Genomic DNA, 24,142 nt, shown 5'->3' with positions numbered 1-24,142 from the left:
ACTTTTTTCTGCAAAAAAAAGCAGATCCAGCGACATCAAAATGGTTCACTTATTCATTTCAGTTTTCAGAGTAGCCGCCGTGTTAGTCTGTTTCCTCAGAAAGAACAGGAGTACTTGTGACATGTTAGAGACTAACAAATTTATTTGAGCATAAGCTATTGTGGGCTACAGCCCACTTCATCGGATACATGCAGTGGAAAATACAGTATTATCCACTGCATGCATCCGATCAAGTGGGCTGTAGCACACGACAGCTTATACTCAAATAAATTTATTAGTCTCTAACGTGTCACAAGTACTCCTGTTCTTTATTCATTTGTTTCACCACATTGTTTGTATAAAAAAAAACACCACCCTTTCTTTGAAACATTTTGTTTCAACATTTACAAAACTTTTTTTTGATTTTTCGATTCAAAATGAGTTTTCCTCTTGAAATTTCCTTTAATTTTATTAATTAAATAAAAATGTTTAAATACTGATCACAATGGAAATGAAATTTTATTATATGATATTTCAATTTTCTGAAAATTTCTCCCGAAACAATTTTTTTTTCAGTTTTTCAGAATTACATGTGAACCAAAAAATCAGGTATTAGCTCAGCTCCACAGAGGGGGTGTGATTGGAGAAAACAATACGGAAATAGCCAGGGTGTACCAATGACATCATAATCCCTGAGTGACAAAATCACCCCATGAGAAACCACTGATATAAATTAGAGCTGACCTGAGTCTGCTATAATTTACATCAAGGATCAGACTCACCAGGATTGGAAGAGCATAAAAGAGTTATTTAGGAAGTTTAGATGATTATTTCAATAATATGTGTTCCAAGAAGGAAAATTGATCTTAACTAAAGAACTGAATTGCCTGGAAACATACATGTCTTGAAATTTTGGGTGGGATAGTGTAATTATAAGAGTAGACACTTCTAAACCTTGACATGTAAGAAAAATAGAGGATGCGGTAAGAAAAGCAGGGGTTATCTCAAAAGGTAATAGGAATTATTGAGGTTTGAAATATTTTTGACAAAGGACCTGCCTAACTAATTTTCAAATACAACTGATAGTCAGGAATTAAAAGATTAAATCACATTGAAATAGATTTTTAGAATTTGAGTATGGATGCAGTACTTGTAATTAAGTGTTAGAGGAAATCTCTTTTTCAGAATGTTTATAGAACATTCATTTTTCTTCTTGTTCTACAAGTGTTGCAATTTATGTAATCCATTGTTTTTAAAACAGTAAATCTTTGGCTCATCAGATTGCTCAGTGATAGTTTTAATAACTGGAAAACCTGGGGTTTAGCAAGGGACTGACTCCCTGCTACTGGGGAAGACTGACTGCATTGCAAAAGTGACAGGTACAGCATACTCTCTAGGGATAACATGCCAGCCATGAAACAGTTGATGAGCACTGCTGACCAAATACACAGCAGTTCTGGCATGGAGAAAAGGAAAAACTGAAATAGAAAAGACAGGAAATACAATCAAATAAAGAGGAGTGTTTGCTGATGAGAGAGGGAAAGTTCTAAATGGTGAAAGCCAAAAAGTTTTCATTAGTGCTTCTGTTGACGTAGCACTCTCAGTAAATAATATTATATAGTAAAGCAACACCAAGTGTATAACAAGACTCTGCTCCAGATAACTTGCAATCTAAAGGGACAAATGAAAGCAATGTACTACAGCACAGAACTAACTGGCATAGTACAATATAATACAAATGCATAATGGTATATTTTCATTATATCTGGCAAGTGATGTCTTTGAGATAGCTACTGTAATTTGACCTTCCACTTTTTTAAAAGGTTTGATCAGTAGTATACCAAAAGTTAAGTAGTTGCATTGTCATGACAGTAATTTTAACATTTAACCAGATGATGATTCTTTAACTCACACTGAGTAGTAAATAAAAATGGTATGTCAAGGCATCATTGTTAGCAAACCCAAAACTGCATAATCCCATCTCCCATTTTTACACAGAAAAAGTAAACAGTGGGCAGGTTCTCCCTTTCCTCTGTGTTGTTTTCTGTTTGTTGCTGAGCTGTCTCTCCCTTCCTAGCAAACAATATGTTAAGCCAAGAAACTCAATGTGTTTGTCTAATGACAATAAAGCACCAGGAGCTGGCAGTCGAACATGTAATCCCCTGAACTCCTCCACGCATTTTTTCCCCAGCCTTGTAGCACAGAGGAGACAGGAGCTCTTCCACTAGTGACAGAAGTTCTGTTCCTCTCAGTGCCAGCTCTGCTGGGAGCTGCATGAATTTGATACAGCCCTGTGGCAAGCTTCCAATTGTCATTCACATTAGGTTGGGTTCAGGAATATGCTGTTCCATGAATAAATGAATGGCTACCTTAAGGAGGAAAGTAAGAAAAGAGAAGGCGATATCTGTAACCTCACTTAAGAAGGCATTGTGTATGGGAACAGAGCCAGCATCTCTCAGCACAGTTCACTTTGTAGCACTGAGAGGCTGCATATACAGCTTTGTTTCTTCCAGGAAACCTGAGCGATATTGGACAAAAAGCACCCAAAAAGGGGGAAACAATGAGTGCTCTTTCTATCTAGTGAGAAATTATTGAAACATTTAACAAACTATAGTTGAACATAAATCAAAAGTTTTCTTTAATCTTTCACCTAGGTACTCAATCGACCGAAACACAGACCTGGAGAGATATTTCAATATTGATGCCAACACTGGAGTCATTACAACTGCCAAGTCTTTGGATAGAGAAACTAATGCTGTTCATAACATCACTGTCTTGGCTATGGAGAGTCGTAAGTTACAATTTAAAGGTTTTATACATAGAAGAAACAAAAGCTTCAGGTTCAATTATAATAATTGCTTGATGGCACTGAATAAAAATATGAAAATTTAGATCTTAGATCTTATTATAGATAATGTGATGAGCACTGTGTTGTGAATAAGGGATAGATAGATAGATAGATAGATACCTAACACCTGCTCTTCTTCACACCTTGTGCAGTCTCACTGCAGACAGGTGTTTTATTCATTAAGACACATGTCCTCTCAATTCTGTGATTATCAGTTTACTGTGCAATACCCCTTTCACCATAGATTAGCAATTGTCCTGTACACCAGTAGAAAGTATAGGTCCGTATTGCTAAAATCCATGATTGCTTCAATTTGGGGATGTAATTCAGATCTGAGATGAATTACACCATGTCTGCAAGTAAAGGTGCTAGAGTCCTAGAGCTAGATTCACTCTTAATAGTAATGGAATTGCAAGGAGATTGACTTGGGTGGGTAGATGGTACTTCTCTTATGCTTCCCACAGTTACAGGGAAGCCATACATTCTGTCATGGGCTTCCCTCAATTACTGAGGGGAATTAACTGAATAAATGCATCTCATATCCATTCAAATCATGCCCCATCCTAGGTGAATGGTACTATGCTGACTGGCTGTGAGCCCACAGGAGATGGTAAGGTTTTTATGTCACCTTATTCCCATCACCCCAGGGACTTTTTGCCCCTGAGGTTTATACATTGGAATTTGAATTTGACCCGTATGGTGAAATAAAGTCCCACTGAAGTAAATGGCAAAACTCCCATTGTCAGAAAAAAGGCCAGGATTTCTACCCTAGAGTTTATTTTTCATTATATTTCTAGGGGGTATTTTAATTCATTTTGACAGGTTTGTGCACAAGAAAAAATGCAAATGAAAGGCGTATTGATCAAAAAAAAAAGAACTTGTAAAGGGTCTTTGTTTATGTGTTTGTTTATGTCTTTGTTTGTTTTCCACAGAGAACCCAGCACAGATTGGGAGAGAATATGTGGCTATCACTATCCTTGACATCAATGACAATGCCCCCGAGTTTGCCATGGAGTACGAGACCACTGTCTGTGAAAATGCTCAGCCTGGCCAGGTGCAGATCAATACTTCCAGATGTTTATTCACATTGGTTAGACAGTAATTTCTTTTGAAACGATGCCAGCTTTAAGATAAAAGACAGTCAGCTTATTGCAATACAAATGACACTTTGGAATGGCTGCGCAGTATAAACAAATATTAAACAAAGTCTAAAAACTCCACCATACTGGCTATGGTGAAAGAGCTGCAGAAATAAAAATTAGATGTGCACAAGCCGTGTAAAACTCCAGATGTCCTTGCATAGCAAAATGATGCTATGCGAGCTTGAGTCTGTGCAGGGATGAGCACCCTTAATTCCCACTATGAACTAAGAATGCTCAGCACTTCACATGACTGAGTCCTATATCCTCTAGCACTCCTAAAACTTAAATGTGGGTGGCACAAGTTTGGCTGAGTTAGAAAAAAGGGATCTCAGGGCCACTATATCCCCTGTGACAGTTCTCTTGTATTAGAACTTGCACAAGGTTGCCCTCCCAAGGCCTGACTTTCAGAGGTTCTGAGCATCCCTTGCACACATTGACTTCAACTGGAGTTGTTTGTTCTAAGTACCTCTGAAAATCAGACCCAAAGAGATGCATTCACATTGCTCCAACGTCTTACCCCCTAGAAAACTGGAGGCAGTTTTATTCTGCATGGAGTATTTCCACCTGTGTGCTATCTCCCAGAATCTCATCCTTCCACCTCTTTCATGAAAGACATCGCTGTTCTGTCCATTTTTCAAAATTACAATAAAATTTAAAATTACAACAGAAATTAGCATAATTAGCCGCATTTGCTCAAAAGAAACCTAGAACTGAACCAGCCTGGGTCTTGTGAGCCATGAGATTTAAGATGGACTGACCAAATTACATATGAGTATCTGCTCACACTGTTCCTGGCTCTGAACAATTAGTCCAGATACTCATGACCACTTACTCACAAATTATAAACATCAAAGACATGAATCTAGTCCAGTGGTGAGCAACCTGTGGCCCACGGGCCGCATGCGGCCTATCAAGATAATCTGATCGCGAGCCGTGAGACATTTTGCTGACATTGACCATCAACAGGCATGCCCCCCTGCAGCTCCTAGTGGCCATGGTTCGCTGTTCCCAGCCGATAGGCACTGCAGGAAGTGGTGGCCAGCATATCCCTGTGGCTTGCCACTTCTTTCAGCTCCCATTGGCTGGGAACAGTGAACCACGGCCACTGGGAGCTGCTGGGGGCCAGGCCTGCAGACAGTCAACATCAGCAAAATGTTTTGCAGCCCGAATCTAGTCCAGGGATCAGCAATCTTTGGCACGCGGCTTGCCAGGGTAAGTACCCTGGTGGGCTCGGCCGGTTTGTTTACCTGCCACATCCGCAGGTTCAGCCGATCATGGCTCCCACTGGCTGGGGTTCACTGCTCCAGGCCAATTGGGTATGCAGGAAGCAATGCGAGCCGAGGGATGTGGTGACTGCCATTTCCCACTGCCCCCATTGGCCTGGAGTGGTGAATCGTGGCCAGTGCGAGCCACGATCGGCAGAACCTGCAGACGCGGCAGGTAAACAAACCAGCCTGGCACACCAGAGTGCTTACCCTGGCAGGCCGCGTGCCAAAGGTTGCGGATCCCTGGTCTAGTCTGTTATATTTTGTATGGTTTGTCATGTTTCAGAATATGTTGATTAAGTTAATACTCAATTCTGTTTTACTCATCCTTAATTAACTCTAAAATCTGGCCTTTACTTTTACACCTGTGGTTTGCAGACACAATGTGGCACTAATTGCACCCACAAATAACTGTGAGAGGCTTGTCTCTCTTTCTCTAGTGCTAGATTATATCCATTGTTATATTCACACATAAGGTGTCCCCTTTCCAATACTATAAAACTCTTATTCCTAGCCTTAATGAGTGGCGATGTAGTAGATCTTAACCTGTAACTGGGTGAATATTGGCCACATAATGCCTCAGGCCAGTGCAGTTTGGGGTAGAGGAAGGAAAGGGAAAGTATTTATCTTGCACCGTTTTCAGTGGGGAGATGGGAGACGAAAATTAATGGTGTCTAAAATTGCTTATGAGGTTGAAATGTTAGAACAAGGTGTTAGGGGGCAGAATGCAAGTCAGGTGGCTGAAGGTGCATGACAAATGCAATTTATCACTTGACCATGAGCACTGTATGTATAGGGAATGCATGTATTACTTCTTTGTATTATATAAGATATAAAACCCAATATAACTTCGAACTAACTCTCACGTTTCAGGTAATCCAGAAAATCAGTGCTGTTGATAAAGATGACCCACCCAGTGGTCACCAGTTCTACTTCAGTTTGACAGCAGAAGCAGCAAATAACCACAACTTTACTCTGCAAGACAACAAAGGTAAAAATATAAATGTGGTTGGGTGCCGTAGGTGAGCACTGACTTAGATGCCTTTGGTGAGCACTGACTTAGGTGCCTTAGGTGACCACCACCCTTTTTTCAGACACATGGTGATTATCATTTAGGTGAAATTCCCTGCCAGTGAGGACATTAATTAAGAGCAATCAGCCCCACAAAGTAACTTTTATCTAGTTAATCATTTTGAGCCTTGAGCTAAACAGCGGGGCTTCAAATCTTTTCTTCTTTTTTCCAAGTGCCTTTTTTCATTTGTTTTTCTGTATTATAGGTCTTTATCCAAATTAGATTTTACTTTGGGAGCAGTGACTGAAAAAAGTCCTGGGCCTCATGTTTTATTAATATAACTCAGGGCATAAAGAAATGAGCCCCAAAGACATGGCAAAATGAGAATTCCTTTGGAAAAAAATCCCTCCACCTTTTCAGCAACTGAATGATGTCTTTAGAGGAGAAGGCTGAGTGCTCAATTTTTAGGCTACCTACAATATTTACACATACTGTCTAGGACTGTATTTCCCCGAAGATCTACACAAAGGACCATCATTGGCATCACATTTCCACTGAAAATAGATGAGAACACATTCCTAATTGGCGTTCTCATTAGTTGCTGTATATGTATGGCAGCTGGACATTGTCAGTCTGCTTAGCTAATGGTTGAAGCAAATAGAATAAAATAGACAGCCATCTCCCTGCTGCACTGCTCTATTTGCTCTGCAATGTGAAATGAAGTAAAAAACTAGCTCTTGTTAATAAAATAAATGATTAAATATATGTTGAGTGAAAAGGCACTCTTTGTATGGACTGTTTTTCAAACTGTATCCACACTTTGATTTACCTTTTGTCCCGAATAAAAATAAGAATTCAAACTAAATATAAAATGAAATGAAGTGTCTTTCCTGGACTGCAATACAAAAAATCAGTCTGTTGATAAAGAACCTTATTCAGCTGTCCACAGTTTGTTTCTCCAATGTGCTAAACTTTACTTATATTAACAATAATAGTGAAGTCAAGTAAGCATATGCTGAAGTGATTTTCTAGATCATGAGCTAAAGACTTGAATGCATTTATTATTATTATTAATATTATTACTTAGAATACATTAGCCCTCTGAGATTCTAGGCAGGATTCTGGAACACATTGTGCTAAGTGCCATAATATTGTAAAAATACACTCTCTTCCCCAGAGAACATACAATCTAGATCAATACACCCCATGCCACAGCAATAAAGTCAACACAGGTGTAAGTAAGGACAGAAGTTGTCCCATTTTGATTATCTAACTTTGTACTTACCAGACTTGTGTGCTCAGAAATAATTGCTCATATTTTCTAATGGATGTGTGCAAAAGTGTATATGTACTTTTTCATATGTACCACAGAGGGACAATAATCCCTGCATGTCAGGATTTGCACAAACACACACACTTTTGTGCATCACTCTTGGAACATCTGGGCCTTTAAGCTCCAATTCAGCAAAGCACTTAAGCATATGCTTAAGTTTAAGTATGTTGATGGCCTTGTTGAATTCAGTGGAACAGTTAAGCACGGGTACAAGTATTTACTGATCACAAAGTGTTCATTTTGCTGTTTATTAGGAAAAGTAATTAATTATGTGTTATTCTGAACTACTGAAACTTTAAAATGGGGAAGAAAAAGAAAAAGTCACAAAACAAGTCACTAATACACTATTCAATTGTTTTAATATATTTTAAAACGTGTTTAATAAAAAATATTTTAAAATTTAAATACCTGCCAAATATACAGGTTTGATTCTTTATTATCCTTTTATTTGTTGTGTGCAGTCAGGAACCATCAGCAAATAGTCATTTCTCACTGTCTTAATTCAGGAGGAAAAATTATTATTTATATCTTTTAAAACGTAGTACTAAACGTTACAGATCAGTTGTGGCCGCCATATCTATTTGAGCAGCTTAATTAAGTTTTAAAAACCTATTTTTGAGTGAGCTGTTAATTAAATCTCAGCTATTCTACTATTTTATTGTCACTAGAGGCTATATAGCTTTTTACTTTCTTATGAAAGATACCTGAGATGTGATTATGGATTTTGAAGTGATTGGTTCCATTGCATATCTCTTTAAGCCACTCAGTGCACCATTTTGAGGAGCTCACTTATGACCTTGAATATATAAACCGATTGTCATTTCTAGATCCATTTTAAACTCCGGTACACCGGGTAAGCCTGAAAAAAGTGCAGACTCCCATTATACGTGCAGATTCTTGCATTATTTGTGTACACTAATGAGTCTTTGTGCATGCAGACAAATAATTAGATGTGCTATTACCTAATTGTGCATTTGCACACACAAATATGTGTTTGTGTGTGTGGTTGCCATGGTTTTTTTGTTTGTTTTTTGTGGGGGGGGGGGGTTGTGGTAGTCAGACCCAAGCTGTGACGATGTGGATTTAAGAAGCTTATTCTCCTTGTCTCCTCTTCCTGTGTGAATCTAACTTCCATTAATATCAATGCACATTTAAGGTGGGGAAACAGAGCCTGTAAAATTAGAAGTGAAATGTGTGTTGATACACCGTATAGCTACCTAAAGTAACAAGTGAAGCGCAAACTTTTTCATATTATTTACAGTGTCCCACCCGTTCTGGGATTTTGCTTCATGAATGTGGCACTGCAAGTGTGACTAAAGTTTATAGGTCTCCACAATTCCAGCATAAGTTTTACTGGTAAATATAGGCCTTAATGGTTTTTGCATGAGCTAGAACTAGAACCTCAAGCAGCTCGTTATGGTGGATGACCAGGAAATAGAAGTTAATAAAATAATATAAAACTTAAAGTCCATCAGACAGAAAAAAAAATGCATTTTTACCTGTGGACTATTCCTCTAGAAATTCTGAGTTTCTTACGCTTGTCTTTTTCTTCCTCTAGACAACACCGCATCTGTGCTAACCAGGAGAAATGGATTCCGGAGGCAGGAACAGTCTGTTTTCTACTTGCCAATATTCATTGTGGACAGTGGCTCGCCTTCACTTAGTAGCACCAATACCCTCACTATCAGAGTGTGTGACTGTGATGCCGACGGCATAGCCCAAACATGCAATGCAGAAGCATACATCTTGCCTGCAGGACTTAGCACTGGTGCACTTATAGCAATACTTGCTTGTGTACTGACATTATTAGGTATGTCCTTGGTGTTTTATTCATTTACACACAAAGTACAGTAGTAACAACAACCCCCCCCCCACACACACACACCTTGTTTATTGTTTATATCCTCAGTTTTCTTTAGACAAAAAAAGCTAATAATACAGCAACAGAGGCATTTTATAACATGAGCCACACAAAGCCATTTAGTTTGGCTATTCACATTTGGGTAAATAATGTCAAAGGTAATCTGCCAGAAAGTACTGGTAGAAGGAATATTATCAGTTGCATCTAATACAATAGTTATAGATAGACATTGCAGGTGAAAAAATGCATTTATGGAAATCTCTCTCTTATTGAACATAATATAGCTGGTAGCATTCACATTACTTACTGAATATATAATATGCATATTTATAAGCAATACTTTGTTTCTTGTAAAGATATTCATTTATAATATTTATTGATTTGCAAAGAGCAAAAGACATACAGCAAATGCCACAAGTTAATTTCTTGATGAGAAGAATTAGCATATTTAATTGAGTAGCATTTGCACACTGTCCTTTTGTTATACCTGCAGCTGTTAACACAGTTGCATTTTACATTCCGTGGCAAAACTGAAACTAGATAAGAGGGAGAAAAACTGATTTTGGAATTGTGAAATCACACTAGAAGCTTAGTTGTATCAGGATTTCTCATTTCCCTGTGGAGACTGAAGTGAAATTGACTAGGCACTGACAGTGTTAAAAACTCAAGGTTGTGGAACAGAAAGGGGAACTAAGGAGCTTCCCTAATCTTTTCACACCCAGTGCAAGATTCTGGTGCAGTCCCAGTGTTCTTGAGGCCCCAGCTGAGCACGTACTTAAGTGCTTTGCTGGATCAAGGTTTGTATGAATATTCTTGGTGAGCGTTTCATCCCAAAAGGCGTAGGGAGATTGTAATGTCCACAGTTTAGTATTGTACCGCAGAGGAAGCTAAAATACAGAATCAGTTTAGGTGGTTCCAATCAATAGGCTTTTACTGTAGTTTCCTCCACTGTGTGTACAACAATTGGATCCAGTACCCTTCCTGGTGTTGGCTACTTTGAAGTCTCTAAGTGAAGTCCATTGCCTCTCCTTCCCTGCAGGAGCCTACATAGTTAATTTGATGCATTGGTGGAGAGCAGGCCACACCTCCCCAAAGAATGCCTTGTGCCTCTCTGAGGCATCATTTCTTCTGGTACTCTGGACTGCCCAGACAGGCTTAAAACTAACAGGCAGAGACTGCCTGGATCACTGTTAACGGAACAATAAAAAAACAACAGTATGGAGAACCCAGTCAATTTACACAGTGGTTGTACACAGGTTGCAGTGTTTCTTGTTTCTGGTGTTTTAAGCCTGTGACAGACAAAGCAGGGAGGTTTTCAAATTTGTTCTTTACTTATTTTGCTGTACTTAAATTGCTCAGTCAATACTTAAGAATAGTATGTAAGGTTAATAAGGTTAAAAATGGAATCTAGCCATATGGAAAAAATTATTACTGCCCTGATCATCAGCATGACTAAAGAAAGTTCCTGAACACATGCCCTCCCATATTTGCACACTTGGATCAGTGACTAAGAGCCAGATCCTTATCTGGTATAAATTGGCATTGCTTGGTTGAAGTTGACAGAGTAATACAAGTTTGCACAACTTGGGATCTGTCTCAAAGTACTTCACAGAAATGTAATTTCTGTACTCATAGAAAGCCATTTCACCCAACACTGACATACCATCATTTCTGGCATATAAGGAAATGAGACTGTTATTTTCAAAGACCTGTAAAAAATATTCTATGGTGTACAGGATTGTTGTGTCTGTGTGTATGTATGTGTGTGTGTGTTTCTTAAACAGGAGACAGTGTTTCTCAGGGAAATCATTCAACAGAGACCCAACTTGTTAGTTGTCAAGTTGCCAGGTAGTAACTTGTTTATTCTCTTCAGTGCAACGGAGTTGGAATGCAGCAGATAACTTATGGCACCACAGTGCTCCTTCTCATCCCTTGGAGACTGTTCATAAGCACTGGCAAAGAGAAGAGGAGAGAATCTCAGAACATATTATCTAAAGAATTTCTTCTGCGGCATATGAAGGACATGGCTGCTTGCTGCCTGGCTGTTCATGTTAGGTGTCGAAAGAATTGGCATTAACTGCATTTTGTGGGGTTTCAAAACTGGCCATCTGAATATCCCCACAAAGCTCACTTTTGCTTGTCCAAATGGACATTTGCATAGCTGAGCCCATTACCACTTTCTGCCTACAAAGTCACATTTGGATACTTACATGCAAAGCTGCAGTTACATGTTAAACAGCTGGCTTTGAAGATGTAGTCCTGTGTGAATGTCAGAGTTAGACCTGCAAAGTGGAGGGGCCAAAGGGGTGAGCTTTTCTCCCCCTAGTTTGACTAATGAAGATTGATTTCTAAACTGTGTTCCACAAGAAAGTTCCAATAGTCAATCGATTACTTAGAAAAGCTGCACAGTATCAACTCTGCAGCAGAGCTGTTGTTTTCAACAAAAACATGGCTGTAATTTATGCTATGAAGAGCATATGAAAAGTGCCATGCTGGGTGTCATACTGTACATAATTCTTTTAAGAAATAAGAGAGGAAGTCTTTAACTCCTTTGAAAATTATATGGTAATTTCATTCAGTGTAATTTATTTTTCACTTAACATCTCACAGGTGCAATAATAATTGTTTTTATAGTAAGCCCTTAATATATATATGTAAAAGCTCACAAAAAGAACTATTTGTACATAAAGTTACACATAACTTATTTCCAGAGCTCAGGAATTTCCATTACATTGAAACAGCAGTGCGGTAGAATCAGAGTCTGGTTAGTAATGTGCTTTCCCTACTTTTAGCTTCCGTACTTGAAATGGTAACCCACTGTCAGCACTCATTTTCCTAACCCATACTTTAAAAAAAGGTCTTTGTACCTCATTATATACACTGCTATGTGCTATATCATATAATAATATGATTAAACTTCCAAAAGTAGATTTAAAAATTAAAATAAAATTTTATTTTATTACTTTTATTATTTAATTGGCTATTATTACATCTTTACAGTGATACAGCAATTGCCTTGCTCCAAAACATCTGTTAGTCTATAAGGTGCCAAGGATTCTCTGCTGCTTTTACAGATCCAGACTAACACGGCCACCCCCCTGATATCTCATTAGGACCCATGTATGGTACAATAATATTAACATGCTCCAAAACCTCTGTTAGTCTATAAGGTGCCACAGGATTCTCTAATGAGATATGCGACTCTTTGTGCAATTTTGGTACAAATACATAGTAAGAAACAGTCCCTGTCCTAAAGAGCTTATATTCTAAATAGATAAGATGGATGCTGGGTGTGAAACTGACTCATGAAGAGATTATGGCCTATATTTTTTTAAATAAATGGTGTTTTGGGGTGAGTCAATACTGGGATACCCAACCTGAGATACCTTGAAAGGGGGCTGATTTTCAGATGGTGCTAAAAGTCTGCTCTCTGAAAATCATCCCCTGCTAAAATCTCTCAAATTGGGCATACAACATTGCCAGTCACTTTTGAAAATTTAAGCCAGGTTGATTTACTCAAGGTCACCCAGAAAACCTGTGCAGATCTGGGAACTGATCTCCTAGTCCCGATCTACTTTAACCACAAGAGCTATCTGATTGCACTAGCCATAGGAGTATATGAATTAGAATGCTACTGAGGCATTTCTTAGATGGTTGAAGACATCCATCCTTTAGCTTCACGATTCATAACACATCCACGGCATGAGCCAATTCAACTAATTCAAAGCCTGGTGTGGTTTATTGCTATATTAGAGAACATGCTTAAGGGACTATTGTATGACAGTGGGTATTAGCTGCATGCCATTCTTTATAGCCCTGTTTGTGGTCCTCTCTTCCGGGTTGTCTATTGGCTATTATTACATCTTTACAATGATACAGCAGTTGCCTTGAGTACAAAATGAAAGTCTAGAACAAAAACAGAGACAGGGAGACATGCTAGGTGACAGCCTACTAAGGTAAGTGAGAACTTCAAATTTACACACATTTCACAATGGCTTTGAGAGGCACTGAGTTACAAAGAAATATACTTGGGACTGGTCTACACACAGTTTTTGCACTGACTGAACTATATTTGTTCAGAAACAGATTAAGGTTATTGATTCCAACCTTACTATGGTTGCAGTGACGGAAAAGCATAGCTAATTTTGACAAAATGTATCCAAACAAGCTGTGCTGATATAAATGTATTTATATCTGTATAACTGCATCCACATAAGGGCATTGTAATGATTTAACTCAATGGCTTTTTTCTACCAAGCTAGTTGAATTGATACAAAATCCAAGTGCAGTCCCAGCCATTATTTGTTCTGGTTATTCATGGCTTAGTTGTTTGTAACAATTGGTATTAGCTGCTTTGCTTATTAAATATAACAACCAGTGATGTTATTGTCTGTGTGGTTGTTTAGTGTTAATATCTATACCTAATGCTTGTATTGTACTTTTATTTCCACTGTACAATCTATAAAATTAGCTTTTCTAGTCATTCAATCAGGCACACTTTACCACTTGATCACTGGTTCTGTGATGAATATGGGAAAGGAAATAGGCCATAATGGGAAATAGACTACATTTAAAATCAGACGTGCTTGCTTTAGGTACCACAGATGTTTGGTTTTGGCCTGTAATAATCTCCACAGTCCCTGCAATGCAGCTAAGGCTTTGTTCATTTAGAGGTTAAACATTATTGTTCATGGCTGCTGGAGTAGTTAGAAATTAATAATCTTTTAAAGCCATCTAAATGCTAAAATGTTTAACCTTTTGAAAGACTTCATATTTTTCTTGGCTTCAAGCAAGAGTGGGATGTACAAGGCATACTACATAAAACATTCATTTTATCTTGATTTTTATTGTACCTCTAGGCAGGCATATCTACTAAGTTTCATATTTTTCACTTATTAGCAGGTATTTAAATCTTAAAATGAAGTCTGCTCAGCATGACAGGAGTGTGAAAACACATTTACACTTGAGTAAAGGAAGTGATTAGATGCTTGTTACATGGCAATAAAAATTGTCACACTGACATGGTAAAAAATATAAAAGGAGAACTAAAAGATTGAGAAAACCCTTAGTTCTGTCTATAGTGATCATAAATTAAATCACAAATTTATCACTGATAGTGACATAATTTGTCTTTCATTTAAAAATATCACTGTTAGTAAGAAAACCTGTTATGAGTGAAATTTAACCATTGTGTCTAGGAGATATATATATATATGTGTATAGGGAGAGAGGGAGTGTACATATTATGTTCACCATACTGTAATGTCAACAAAACATATATTCTGCTAACACAAAAATGTTTGGAAATGACTCAAATCCCTTTTAAAGGTCAAACTCCTAATATTTCAAACTGATGTAAATGTGGCTCAGAATAGTGTTCATCAAACAAGTGCCGCCTTAAAGTAATATATGTCTTTCTTGTGCCAGTAGAGGTCATGCAAAAAATATAGGCTCATGCAGTAATAATTCACAATCACAAGGCATCTGCTAATAGATGGATCATTAGATGCATACCCTGTAGCTACTACATGAAAAATAATGTATTGCTTACTATATTTGTCAAAAAGAGAAAACTTCAGGAAGAAAACTTGTTTCAGTGTTACTTTTAGAAGGCACACAATGTGCCCAGGAAGGAACTGCAAAAACCTGTCTTTGAAGTCTGATTGTGCTGTAGGCCAGTTTGACACTGGACTGGAAAAGCTGCATAAGAAGGATGGTGTGGTACTTCTAAACAGAAAAGAAGTCTGAATGGCTTTGAGTTGCTTAGGTATTTTTACCACCTGACCCACATCTTAAATTATGCCCTGTGTGTAGATTGACATCTGTGTAGAAAATACCTCCCTGAAAAGATGTTCTCATGAGGATGACAATCTTGCGTTATGTACTGAATTGATGTCACACCTGAGAATACCTGGGGACAGTTCACATAGTTGGGGAGTGTCCCAAGGTAGTTATTTATGTATTTAATGCCCATAATATGTCTTTGGGTGTCTAATTTATATTTCATTATGTAATATCTCAGTTCAACTACTCTTATTGTGGTTATGCCCTAATATCGCTATCTATCTGGTTGTGCTTCTGCTTATATTATAAAACTTTATATTCAGTGTTTTGAATTCTGAAACAAAAGTTCAGTCCATGAAGAAGCATAGCATGCAAAGAATCAGCCCAAAGAAGAACTGAGTTCCTTTAAATCAAAACTGATCTAAATGAGCTTTCAGGAATTTTTCCCTTCAGGAAGTCTGTGTAACGTCCAACAGAAGTATGTGAGTGCTGTGGGGCAAAGAATATAACCTTGGACCATGTATTTTTTTTACAAAAATATATTTGTAGGAGAGTTTTAAAATAGCACTAAGGCACAGTGCTATGAGATAGGGTGGAAGAGCAGCTTTACTACTGAATGTCTTCTGATTTTTACAACCTTAAGTATACAACCTTAAGTATAGCTCCCACTAATCCCATCAAAGTTATTCAGATGCTTCAATGTTAAAATAAAACAATCATTTTTAGGAGGATGAGTAACAGTCTGTCATGTCTCAAACATGGATGTAGTATTCACATTAGTCCCTTCAAATTATGTTTATGAATAGTACTTTTTTGTTTACCAAAAACATATTTAAACTGTAAATGGTTGGAAGTATATTATATACCTGGAGTGAATCTCCTTCTTGTACTTTGGCTCAGTCTCTATAAATTAATCTTGGCTTTTAAGCTTAAAAAAAGAAACCTGAAGTATCAGAATTTTTTAAACCATTATCTTTAGGAGTTGTGTTTACAAGCTACGTTTGCAATTCTCATTAGACGTAATTCACAGGCACCAACTATAGTATTTTGCACATTAAAGCAAAGTGCAGTCTAATATAGAGATGCTTTTAATCCATGAACTCAAAACAGGCTTGTATTAGACATTACTTAACTACTCAGAGTTTCCCAATCAAGGAACAGGTATTTTATCAGTGAAACTATGGTAGCATACTTTATTTCAGTCCATTCTCAAACTACGGTTGTTAAACTCCATGCAGTATCTTTATGAATGTGCTTTTACCGCTTGGGCAATTAGGAGTTCAGAAAAAGGTCTCTTTTTTCATTTTGTGGCTGTAAGGTGGTAATAATCAGCCTCAGCTGGCTCTTAAATTTATGTTTAGCAGATAGTGTGGAATATAGCATTAAAGATGAAGAATTACTGTGGAAATAGAAATAGATTCTTTAATATCTAAAAGGTCTTTGTTTAAAAGCCATTTTAGAACCTACTAGTGATTCGAAATCTAACTGCATGATGTGGACAGTGTGTTCCATGGATAAGGAAAGGATCTGTATGGTGTAAACTAAGGAATAGTTCCACTACTGGGAAAGATCTGAGTGGAGGATAAATTCAAACTTCAGCTTCACTAAAACTTTGGTCTTTTGTGTTCCAGTGCTGGTCTTGCTGATTGTCACCATGAGACGGCGGAAAAAAGAGCCACTAATTTTTGATGAGGAGAGAGATATCAGGGAAAACATAGTCAGATATGATGATGAAGGCGGCGGAGAAGAAGACACGGAGGCTTTTGATATGGCTGCCTTGAGAAATCTCAACATCATCCGAGACACCAAGACCAGAAGGGATGTGACTCCTGAGATTCAGTTCTTGAGCCGACCAACTTTTAAAAGTATCCCAGATAATGTCATTTTTAGGGAATTTATCTGGGAGAGACTAAAAGAGGCTGATGTGGATCCCTGTGCTCCGCCATATGATTCCTTGCAGACATATGCCTTTGAGGGAAATGGCTCAGTGGCTGAGTCACTCAGCTCTTTAGATTCCATCAGTTCAAACTCTGATCAGAATTATGATTACCTCAGTGACTGGGGGCCTCGTTTTAAACGACTTGCGGATATGTACGGAACTGGACCTGACAGCTTTTACTCATAGCCTTGGAGCCTTTCTATGTAAATGAACTGAAGAAAAACAAAAACAAAAACTCAACATCTGGACTAAGGCAAGTTGTAAATATTTCTCCATTTTTAACCTTTTAGGTTTTTTTTTTGCCTTGGTGAAGCATATTTTCATTAGACTTGTCCTAGGGACTGCACTGACCACACAGAACCTGAGCATTTGATGGCATTTTTGATAAAATGAGATGCTCAGCCATATCCAAATAGATAGCAACACTCATATACCTGCAGAGGCAACTAACTTCTAAGAATATGTAGTGCACTGTGACTTCAATGAGCCAATGATACCCTATAGATGCCTTCACAGTACTGCCATGTCTAGATTGTAAAGTCTCTAATAAGGGATAAGTAGAAGAGGAAACAAACAAACATAATCTTCCATTCAAAACAGTCTTACAATATATATTTTACTTTTCTGATACAAAATCTTTTGGCAAATTTTATTTACAGTGTTGCATGCAGCTTGTTTGCTCAAAAAACCAAAACCAAACAAACAAAAATCCAAACCCAGCAGAATATTTTTATTGGTGGCAATGGTGGTTAAAAGAGCTATTTAATCAGAAATGTAAATACCTAGGTTATCAAAACAAACAAAAATAATTGCAAACCATGCTAAGAAAACCGGCAATGTTTGTCATCAACTTATTGAAATAATTTACAATCCAGATAAAATAAAAAACATGGAAAGGGATTCTTAAAGTTGAAAACGGTCTTGTGATGCCTGTGTAGGTATGCAAAAAGTTGCTGTCTATTTGTTATTTTTTATTATCTCTTCTGATTTGTACAGGAGAATTTATCTTTTTTTTTTTAATTTGTCATATAGAGTTATATTTATTTTGGAGCTCCAGTCTCTGTTAAATTCAGGTCCATTTTATTGCCTCGTGGTATTAGACTCGTCAGAACATGCTGATTTTTCTCCAGTCTCAGATACATGAAGGAAATGAAGCATGGAAATGGAGAAATTACAGTAAAGCAATCAAGCCTGCCATTCATCTCTCAGAAAGGAGCACAGCTACAAGGACACACAGTCATTCTTCTGAGCTATTACCATGTCTGAGGCATTTGAATAAAATATTTGTACATTGCATTTTCGAAAGAAGCCTCAGAGGTAGTTGGGAGTGTCCTTAGTGCGAGATTTAGTTTTCAAGGTCACATGTCCTATGCGCTTGGAAGACTTTAAAGACCATGCTTTTTCCTCCCTTTCTCTTTTGCTGTTAATGAATCACAGTAAAAGACTGTTAAAATTTTCTTTCATATGTTAAGCAATGTAATGCTATAAACTCCAGAATCCATCTTTTGATCCTGACTCACATAAGTATTTTCCCCAGAGGAATTAACTTCACAACACATACTTTCTACACTGATTCAGGAGTGCCAAAATAAAAGGACAATTGCAGTAGCTTAAAATATTGTACAATTTTGAAGTAGAGTTTCTTAGAATAAGACTTTTTTTTATAATTCTGACAATATTTATACTTCGTCTTTCATGATTTATTATTAGAAAATAAGGCATATATTCAAGTAACAATAATGTTTTCTTTTAATATTCTTTCCATTTTTTTCTTTTTGAAGCATAAGTAGATGAGTTCCTAAATAAGGCCCTGGTTTTACAAACATTATTCATGTGTTAAATTCCAATTACTTGACTTCGTTAGGACTTCAGAGGCATGCATAAGTGTTGAAGGGTTAGGGCCTAAGTATGCAGCAAGTAGTCACTCCATAGTGGATGAGGTTCACCCTGAAAGTGCTTCTTTCTGAAAAGAGGACCCTTAAAGTGGAATTCTTATGTATGGATTGCACATGGGGGTGGGGGAAAATATCCTCAAGGTTTTGTAATCCTTGCAATCCAGCATTATCAATTAACTATGTGAAAGTGGCCTTCAGCCTCATTAAAAACGTAATTTTGATCATCTGCAACACAGTTATTTAATTTGGATAACATTTGTGTAGACAATCATTGCTTCATGATTCAGTAGATTTGCTTATAGTTGTATTAAATCTATATATATAGATATATAGATAGATAGATAGATGACCGATTTTGTAATGGAACTGAAAGATAATTACCCATGACTTTTAGTCACATATGTAAGATTTTCAATAAAAGAAAGTGAAAAAAGTATCAAGCGTGTGCAGTTCAATAAAAGTAAGGTGTTATGTTGGTGTTAAATGAACAAGGTGATGGGAGAACAATTTTATAATAAACTCCTTGTTGGTGAGAAGATAAAATAATTCATGCATTTGGATTATGAAGTCAAAAGTGCTGATTTTAGCACATATTACTCAAAGGAGATTTCAGTGTTATTTAAGTAAACAGCGCAAGTGTCTTGCTTTTTTCCTGTTTTATATTTATAAAAACAAAGTATATCCCCTTTCTCATAAAAATGTGTCAGCTTTGCCTTGCATTTGCTTTTGGAAGAAATCTGTTCCACTTTATTTAATGCATTGAAAATTCTTGTATGTATTCATTTTCCATTACACAATTTGAAGATGGTTCTGAAACTCTGTTGTTATACTACACACATTTGTCTCCTGGGCATAAAAATTATTACATTTAAAAAGTCTCTAATATTTGATGAGAGAGGTTACTATACTACATATAATGCAGTTTTTCAAAGGATTCTTCAGAGTATCAAATTATGGTGTTTCAGAGTTTTTCATTGGATTAAAATTTTTTATTTTAGGGGGGTTTGTTGTTGTTGTTGTTCTTATGGGGCCTGATGTTGAACATCTTATAAAAGACTAAGTGGCTGACTAAATATAAGATTATAAGAATGGCTAAAATGGATCAGACCTATGGTCCATCCAGCTCATTGTCTTCTGACAGTGACCGGAGCCAAATGCTGAAGTGGGAATGAATAGAAGAGTGCAATTTCAAGTGACCCATCCCCTGATATCCAGTCTCAGGTTCTGGCAGTTGGAAGTTTAGGGCATCCAGAACATGGAATTTCATCCCTAACCATCTTAGCCAATAGCCATTGATGGATCTATCCTCCATAAACCTGTCCATTTTTTTTCTAACCCAGTTATACTTCTGGCCTTCATGACATCCCAGATTGACTTGTGTGAAGAAATACTTCTTTTTGTTTGTTTTAAGCCTGCTGTCTATTAATTTCATTGGTTGACCCCTGGTTCTTGTGTTATGTGAAGGGCTAAATAACATTTCTTTATTCATTTTCTCCTCACCATTCATGATTTTATAAACCTCTATTGTATCCCTTGCTTAATCATCTCTTTTCTAAGCTTAACAGTCCCAATCTTTTTAGTCTCTCCTCATACAGAAGCTATTCGATAATCCTATTCATGTTTGTTTCCCCTCTGTACTTTTCCAGTTCTAAATGGTGAAAGTAAAGGATATTACTTCTTTTTGTGTGTCCCACAAGGACAATGGATCATTCCTAAATAGCTCCTTTGAACTGACTTTCCTTCACAATTTTTTACAAACTTTTCATGAAAATTTTGAAAATTTCTAACTAGCTCTTGTAGTTAAAGAGAGTTCACTGAAGTCCTCATTTGGCAGAATATCAACCAATCAGCCACCCAAAATTAAAATTTAACTCCTTCCTGTTCCCACCAAGTCATAACTGAGTTGTATGGTGGGTATGCCTAACTGAAATTCCATGAGGCCTCTACAATATTCTACCACAGGGACTGGCAACCTTTGGCACGCGGCCACTCCAGGCCAATGAGCGTGGTGGGAAGCGAACCGCAGCCAGTGGGAGCTGCAATCGGCCAAACCTGTGGACGCGGCAGGTAAACAAACTGGCCTGGCCTCCCACGGTGCTTACCCTTGTGGGCCACATGCCAAAGTTTGCTGATCCCTGGTCTAGCAGGACTACTGACAAAGTCTGGGTAAAGCTGTCACACTCAGGTGAGATTATGGGCCAGGATCTTCACTCTGCTATGAACATGTACATCCACTGTAATCAGTGGATTTACTCTGGTGTAAAACTGATGTAATGGAGTGAGTAATCTGACCCAATATTTCTTATTACCAAAGGAATAAGGTCAGTATCTACACAGCACTAATATTCAAGACAGATCTCAGTCCTTCTTGAAATAAATGATCCTGTTTGATGGATTGATGTGATCACTCCAGTACTCTTACCAGGTGTCATGACATCAGCTGGAACAAAAACAGATTATTCAGGATCAAAGATATTATTGCTTCTGTTGTGTTTGTTCTTTTTCACTGTCTGAGACTTTTTTCTTTACAGATTTCTCTCTTGAATCAATGTTTCCCTTCTAAATTACTTTTCTTTATTGATTTTCTGTGTATGCACACTTGTCAATATCAAAACGTTTCTCATCCTCTTTTCTTGTACAGATTCTGGGTGAAGCCATGTTGTTGAACATAAAATACCAATCACTTATGTTTCCCAAGTATCCACCACTGAATGACACAAAGTCAAGTGGTATTTTCTGATCTGGTCATCATGAAAAGCAAATACACTCTAAACCACATAGTGGTATGCACTTGTAAGAATATTGCAGAGCTGAAATGGGAACACACATTGCTGTTGACTGTGGTTTCCAGCAAATCTATTATTAAATTCATGGTTGTAGCTGATCACATGGCTGATTTTTTGTATAGAGCACTTCTCCTTGAAGGGCTATGCCCATTTTAAAAATCTGTTCATAGTTATACTGATCTGAGGAATGCTAAGCAGCTTCACATTCACATCAGCACAGATAGGTATCGTTTATGTGTGATCGTTATTTCATCTAATTGTAATATAGCATCCATCAAGCTCAAAATGCTTTGCAAAGGAGTGAAACGTCATTATCCCAATTTTACAGATGAGGAAAGTCAATGACAAAGCCAGGAATAGAATGCAGGTCTGCTGAGTCCCAGTTCAGAGCCCTGGCCTTGACATCACATCCCCTCCCACACTGTCCATCTCAGTGCCTAGATCAGTCTTGTATATAAACAACTGTCTAACTCAGATTCATCACAAGTGCAGCAGGTAATATTCAGCACTGTTCACAAAAATGGTTTTAAGGATGACTAATTGTCCTTTTGTTCTCTGAGATACAAGAGTCAGAGACCAAAACAGGAGTCTGCCTTATCCAGAATATCCTCTAATAGATCAATTCACTGTCTGAGACAAGCTTACCAACCAGTATGTGCAGTAAAGCATGCTGGCTAGGCAAAAATGTCATAGTTTAAATTATGTTTTGGCTTGCTAGGGGATCATTATCTACAAGATGAGTGGGATACTTGAAAATACCTGAGAGATGTTACATAAAATCTGCGAACTCTTAGATCACATTGATTACCTGAAGAAATCAATGTACCTAATTATTATGAAGATTCTGCAACAAAAGAAAGGGATATGTGGAAATCACAAGAAAGAACAAAGATTGTAAACATAGATATTGCTCTCTATAAACTCTCAATCAGTGGAATATTTCTGTCAAATAAAATATATTGAAAATATTTCTTAATCTATGTATACAGATTGTTCTAAAGAACCGGAAGTCAATGGAATGTGCAATTAAATGTGCATTTAACCATCCCATACACTTTTCTTTTATGTAAAAGGACCCAGCATCAGTGTGTACCGCAAAGAATCAGTTCAAAGAATCTTCCCTAAAACCTTAGGCCATCCCTATGCATAATGGTGTGATAGCAGTGAAGAACAATCACCAAGACATGTAAATGATTATATCTCAGGCCTACCTCAGAAATGCTAAGATTGGCTTTGACAGGAAAATCAGCTATGTTTATAATATTTTTGACACAAATGAAATTCGAGAAGTGTTGGAAATATTTGCAGAACTCCTATTCCCAGGAGATTTATAGTCCATTTGTGTTGTTGCATAATTGCTGTAGTCTCAAACTAAGAACACAGAGTAGTTCACTTTACCCACCATGATTGTGAAGTTCCTCTGAGATGGAATGATTTAGCTATTTTACTTTACACCCAGCAACACGCCACAGTTTAAGTTACAAGAGAATTACAAGCAGGAAGAAGCAACTGGGATTTGGTTTGAACCCTGTCACTCTTCCAGAAACCACAATGGTAATTGCCTAACAGATCCTAGCTCTCCTTAGTTACAAGACTGAACAGCTTGTAAGTTGCCGGCCCCTCACTCTTCCCAACTATAAGGGATGAAGGAAAGAGAAGAACCAACCCAACCCCCACTTCTCCTCTACTGGTTCCCAGGGAAAGTTCATGAGTCAGCATAGCTCCTCCAGCTACTTTTCTGCCTCATAAACATTACTGAACTTATTGTTACAATATCTCTAGGAGGGAGGTAAGTTTTAACACTATTTTATGGATGGGGATGGGAGGCACTGAGTAACTGAAGCGGCATGTTGATTCTGTGGCAGATCCTAAATTTAAATTTCCAATACTAGTCTTGTTCCATAACCACAAGAACCATCCTTCCTCTTGTGGAAGTCAGAGGAAAGGCACCTCCTTCTCTCATCTCAGGGGCTGGGGAGAAAGACCTATATACAAAGGAGCATCAGATGACAAGGTGTTGTCATGGTATAATTCCCCACCCTGAACCTTAGCATCCAAAAGATGAGGTACCAGCATGAATTCCTCTAAGCTCAATTACCAGCTTAGTACTTGTAGCGCTGCCACCAACCAGGAATTCCAGTGCCTGGTACACTCTGGTCCCCCCAAAACCTTGCCCGGGGAACCCCAAGACCCAGATCCTCTGGATCTTAACACAAGGAAAGTAAACCCTTTCCCCCACCGTTGCCTCTCCCAGGCTTCCCCTCCCTGGGTTACCCTGGAAGATCACTGTGATTCAAA

The 24,142-nt window shown here is 37.7% G+C and overlaps 1 protein-coding gene across 1 annotated transcript in view; it reads left to right on the top strand.

The window, feature by feature from the left end:
• LOC116831759 (cadherin-7) overlaps positions 1 to 19,438 on the top strand; it is a 104,488-nt gene extending 85,050 nt beyond the window's left edge. The window contains exons 8-12 of the mRNA XM_032792023.1: positions 2,634 to 2,770; positions 3,760 to 3,881; positions 6,108 to 6,225; positions 9,138 to 9,389; positions 16,856 to 19,438. Of these exons, the coding sequence (XP_032647914.1) occupies positions 2,634 to 2,770; positions 3,760 to 3,881; positions 6,108 to 6,225; positions 9,138 to 9,389; positions 16,856 to 17,349 (1,123 nt within the window). The 3' untranslated portion in view covers positions 17,350 to 19,438. The remainder of the gene's footprint in view (positions 1 to 2,633; positions 2,771 to 3,759; positions 3,882 to 6,107; positions 6,226 to 9,137; positions 9,390 to 16,855) is intronic.
• The last annotated feature ends 4,704 nt before the right edge of the window (positions 19,439 to 24,142 follow it).

The sequence above is a fragment of the Chelonoidis abingdonii genome, chromosome 2 (assembly GCF_003597395.2).
Source record: "Chelonoidis abingdonii isolate Lonesome George chromosome 2, CheloAbing_2.0, whole genome shotgun sequence".
In the NCBI taxonomy this organism is placed as follows: Eukaryota; Metazoa; Chordata; order Testudines; family Testudinidae; genus Chelonoidis; species Chelonoidis abingdonii.
Note: the sequence above shows the minus strand (reverse complement) of the source record. Positions and strands in the feature narration are given on the sequence as shown.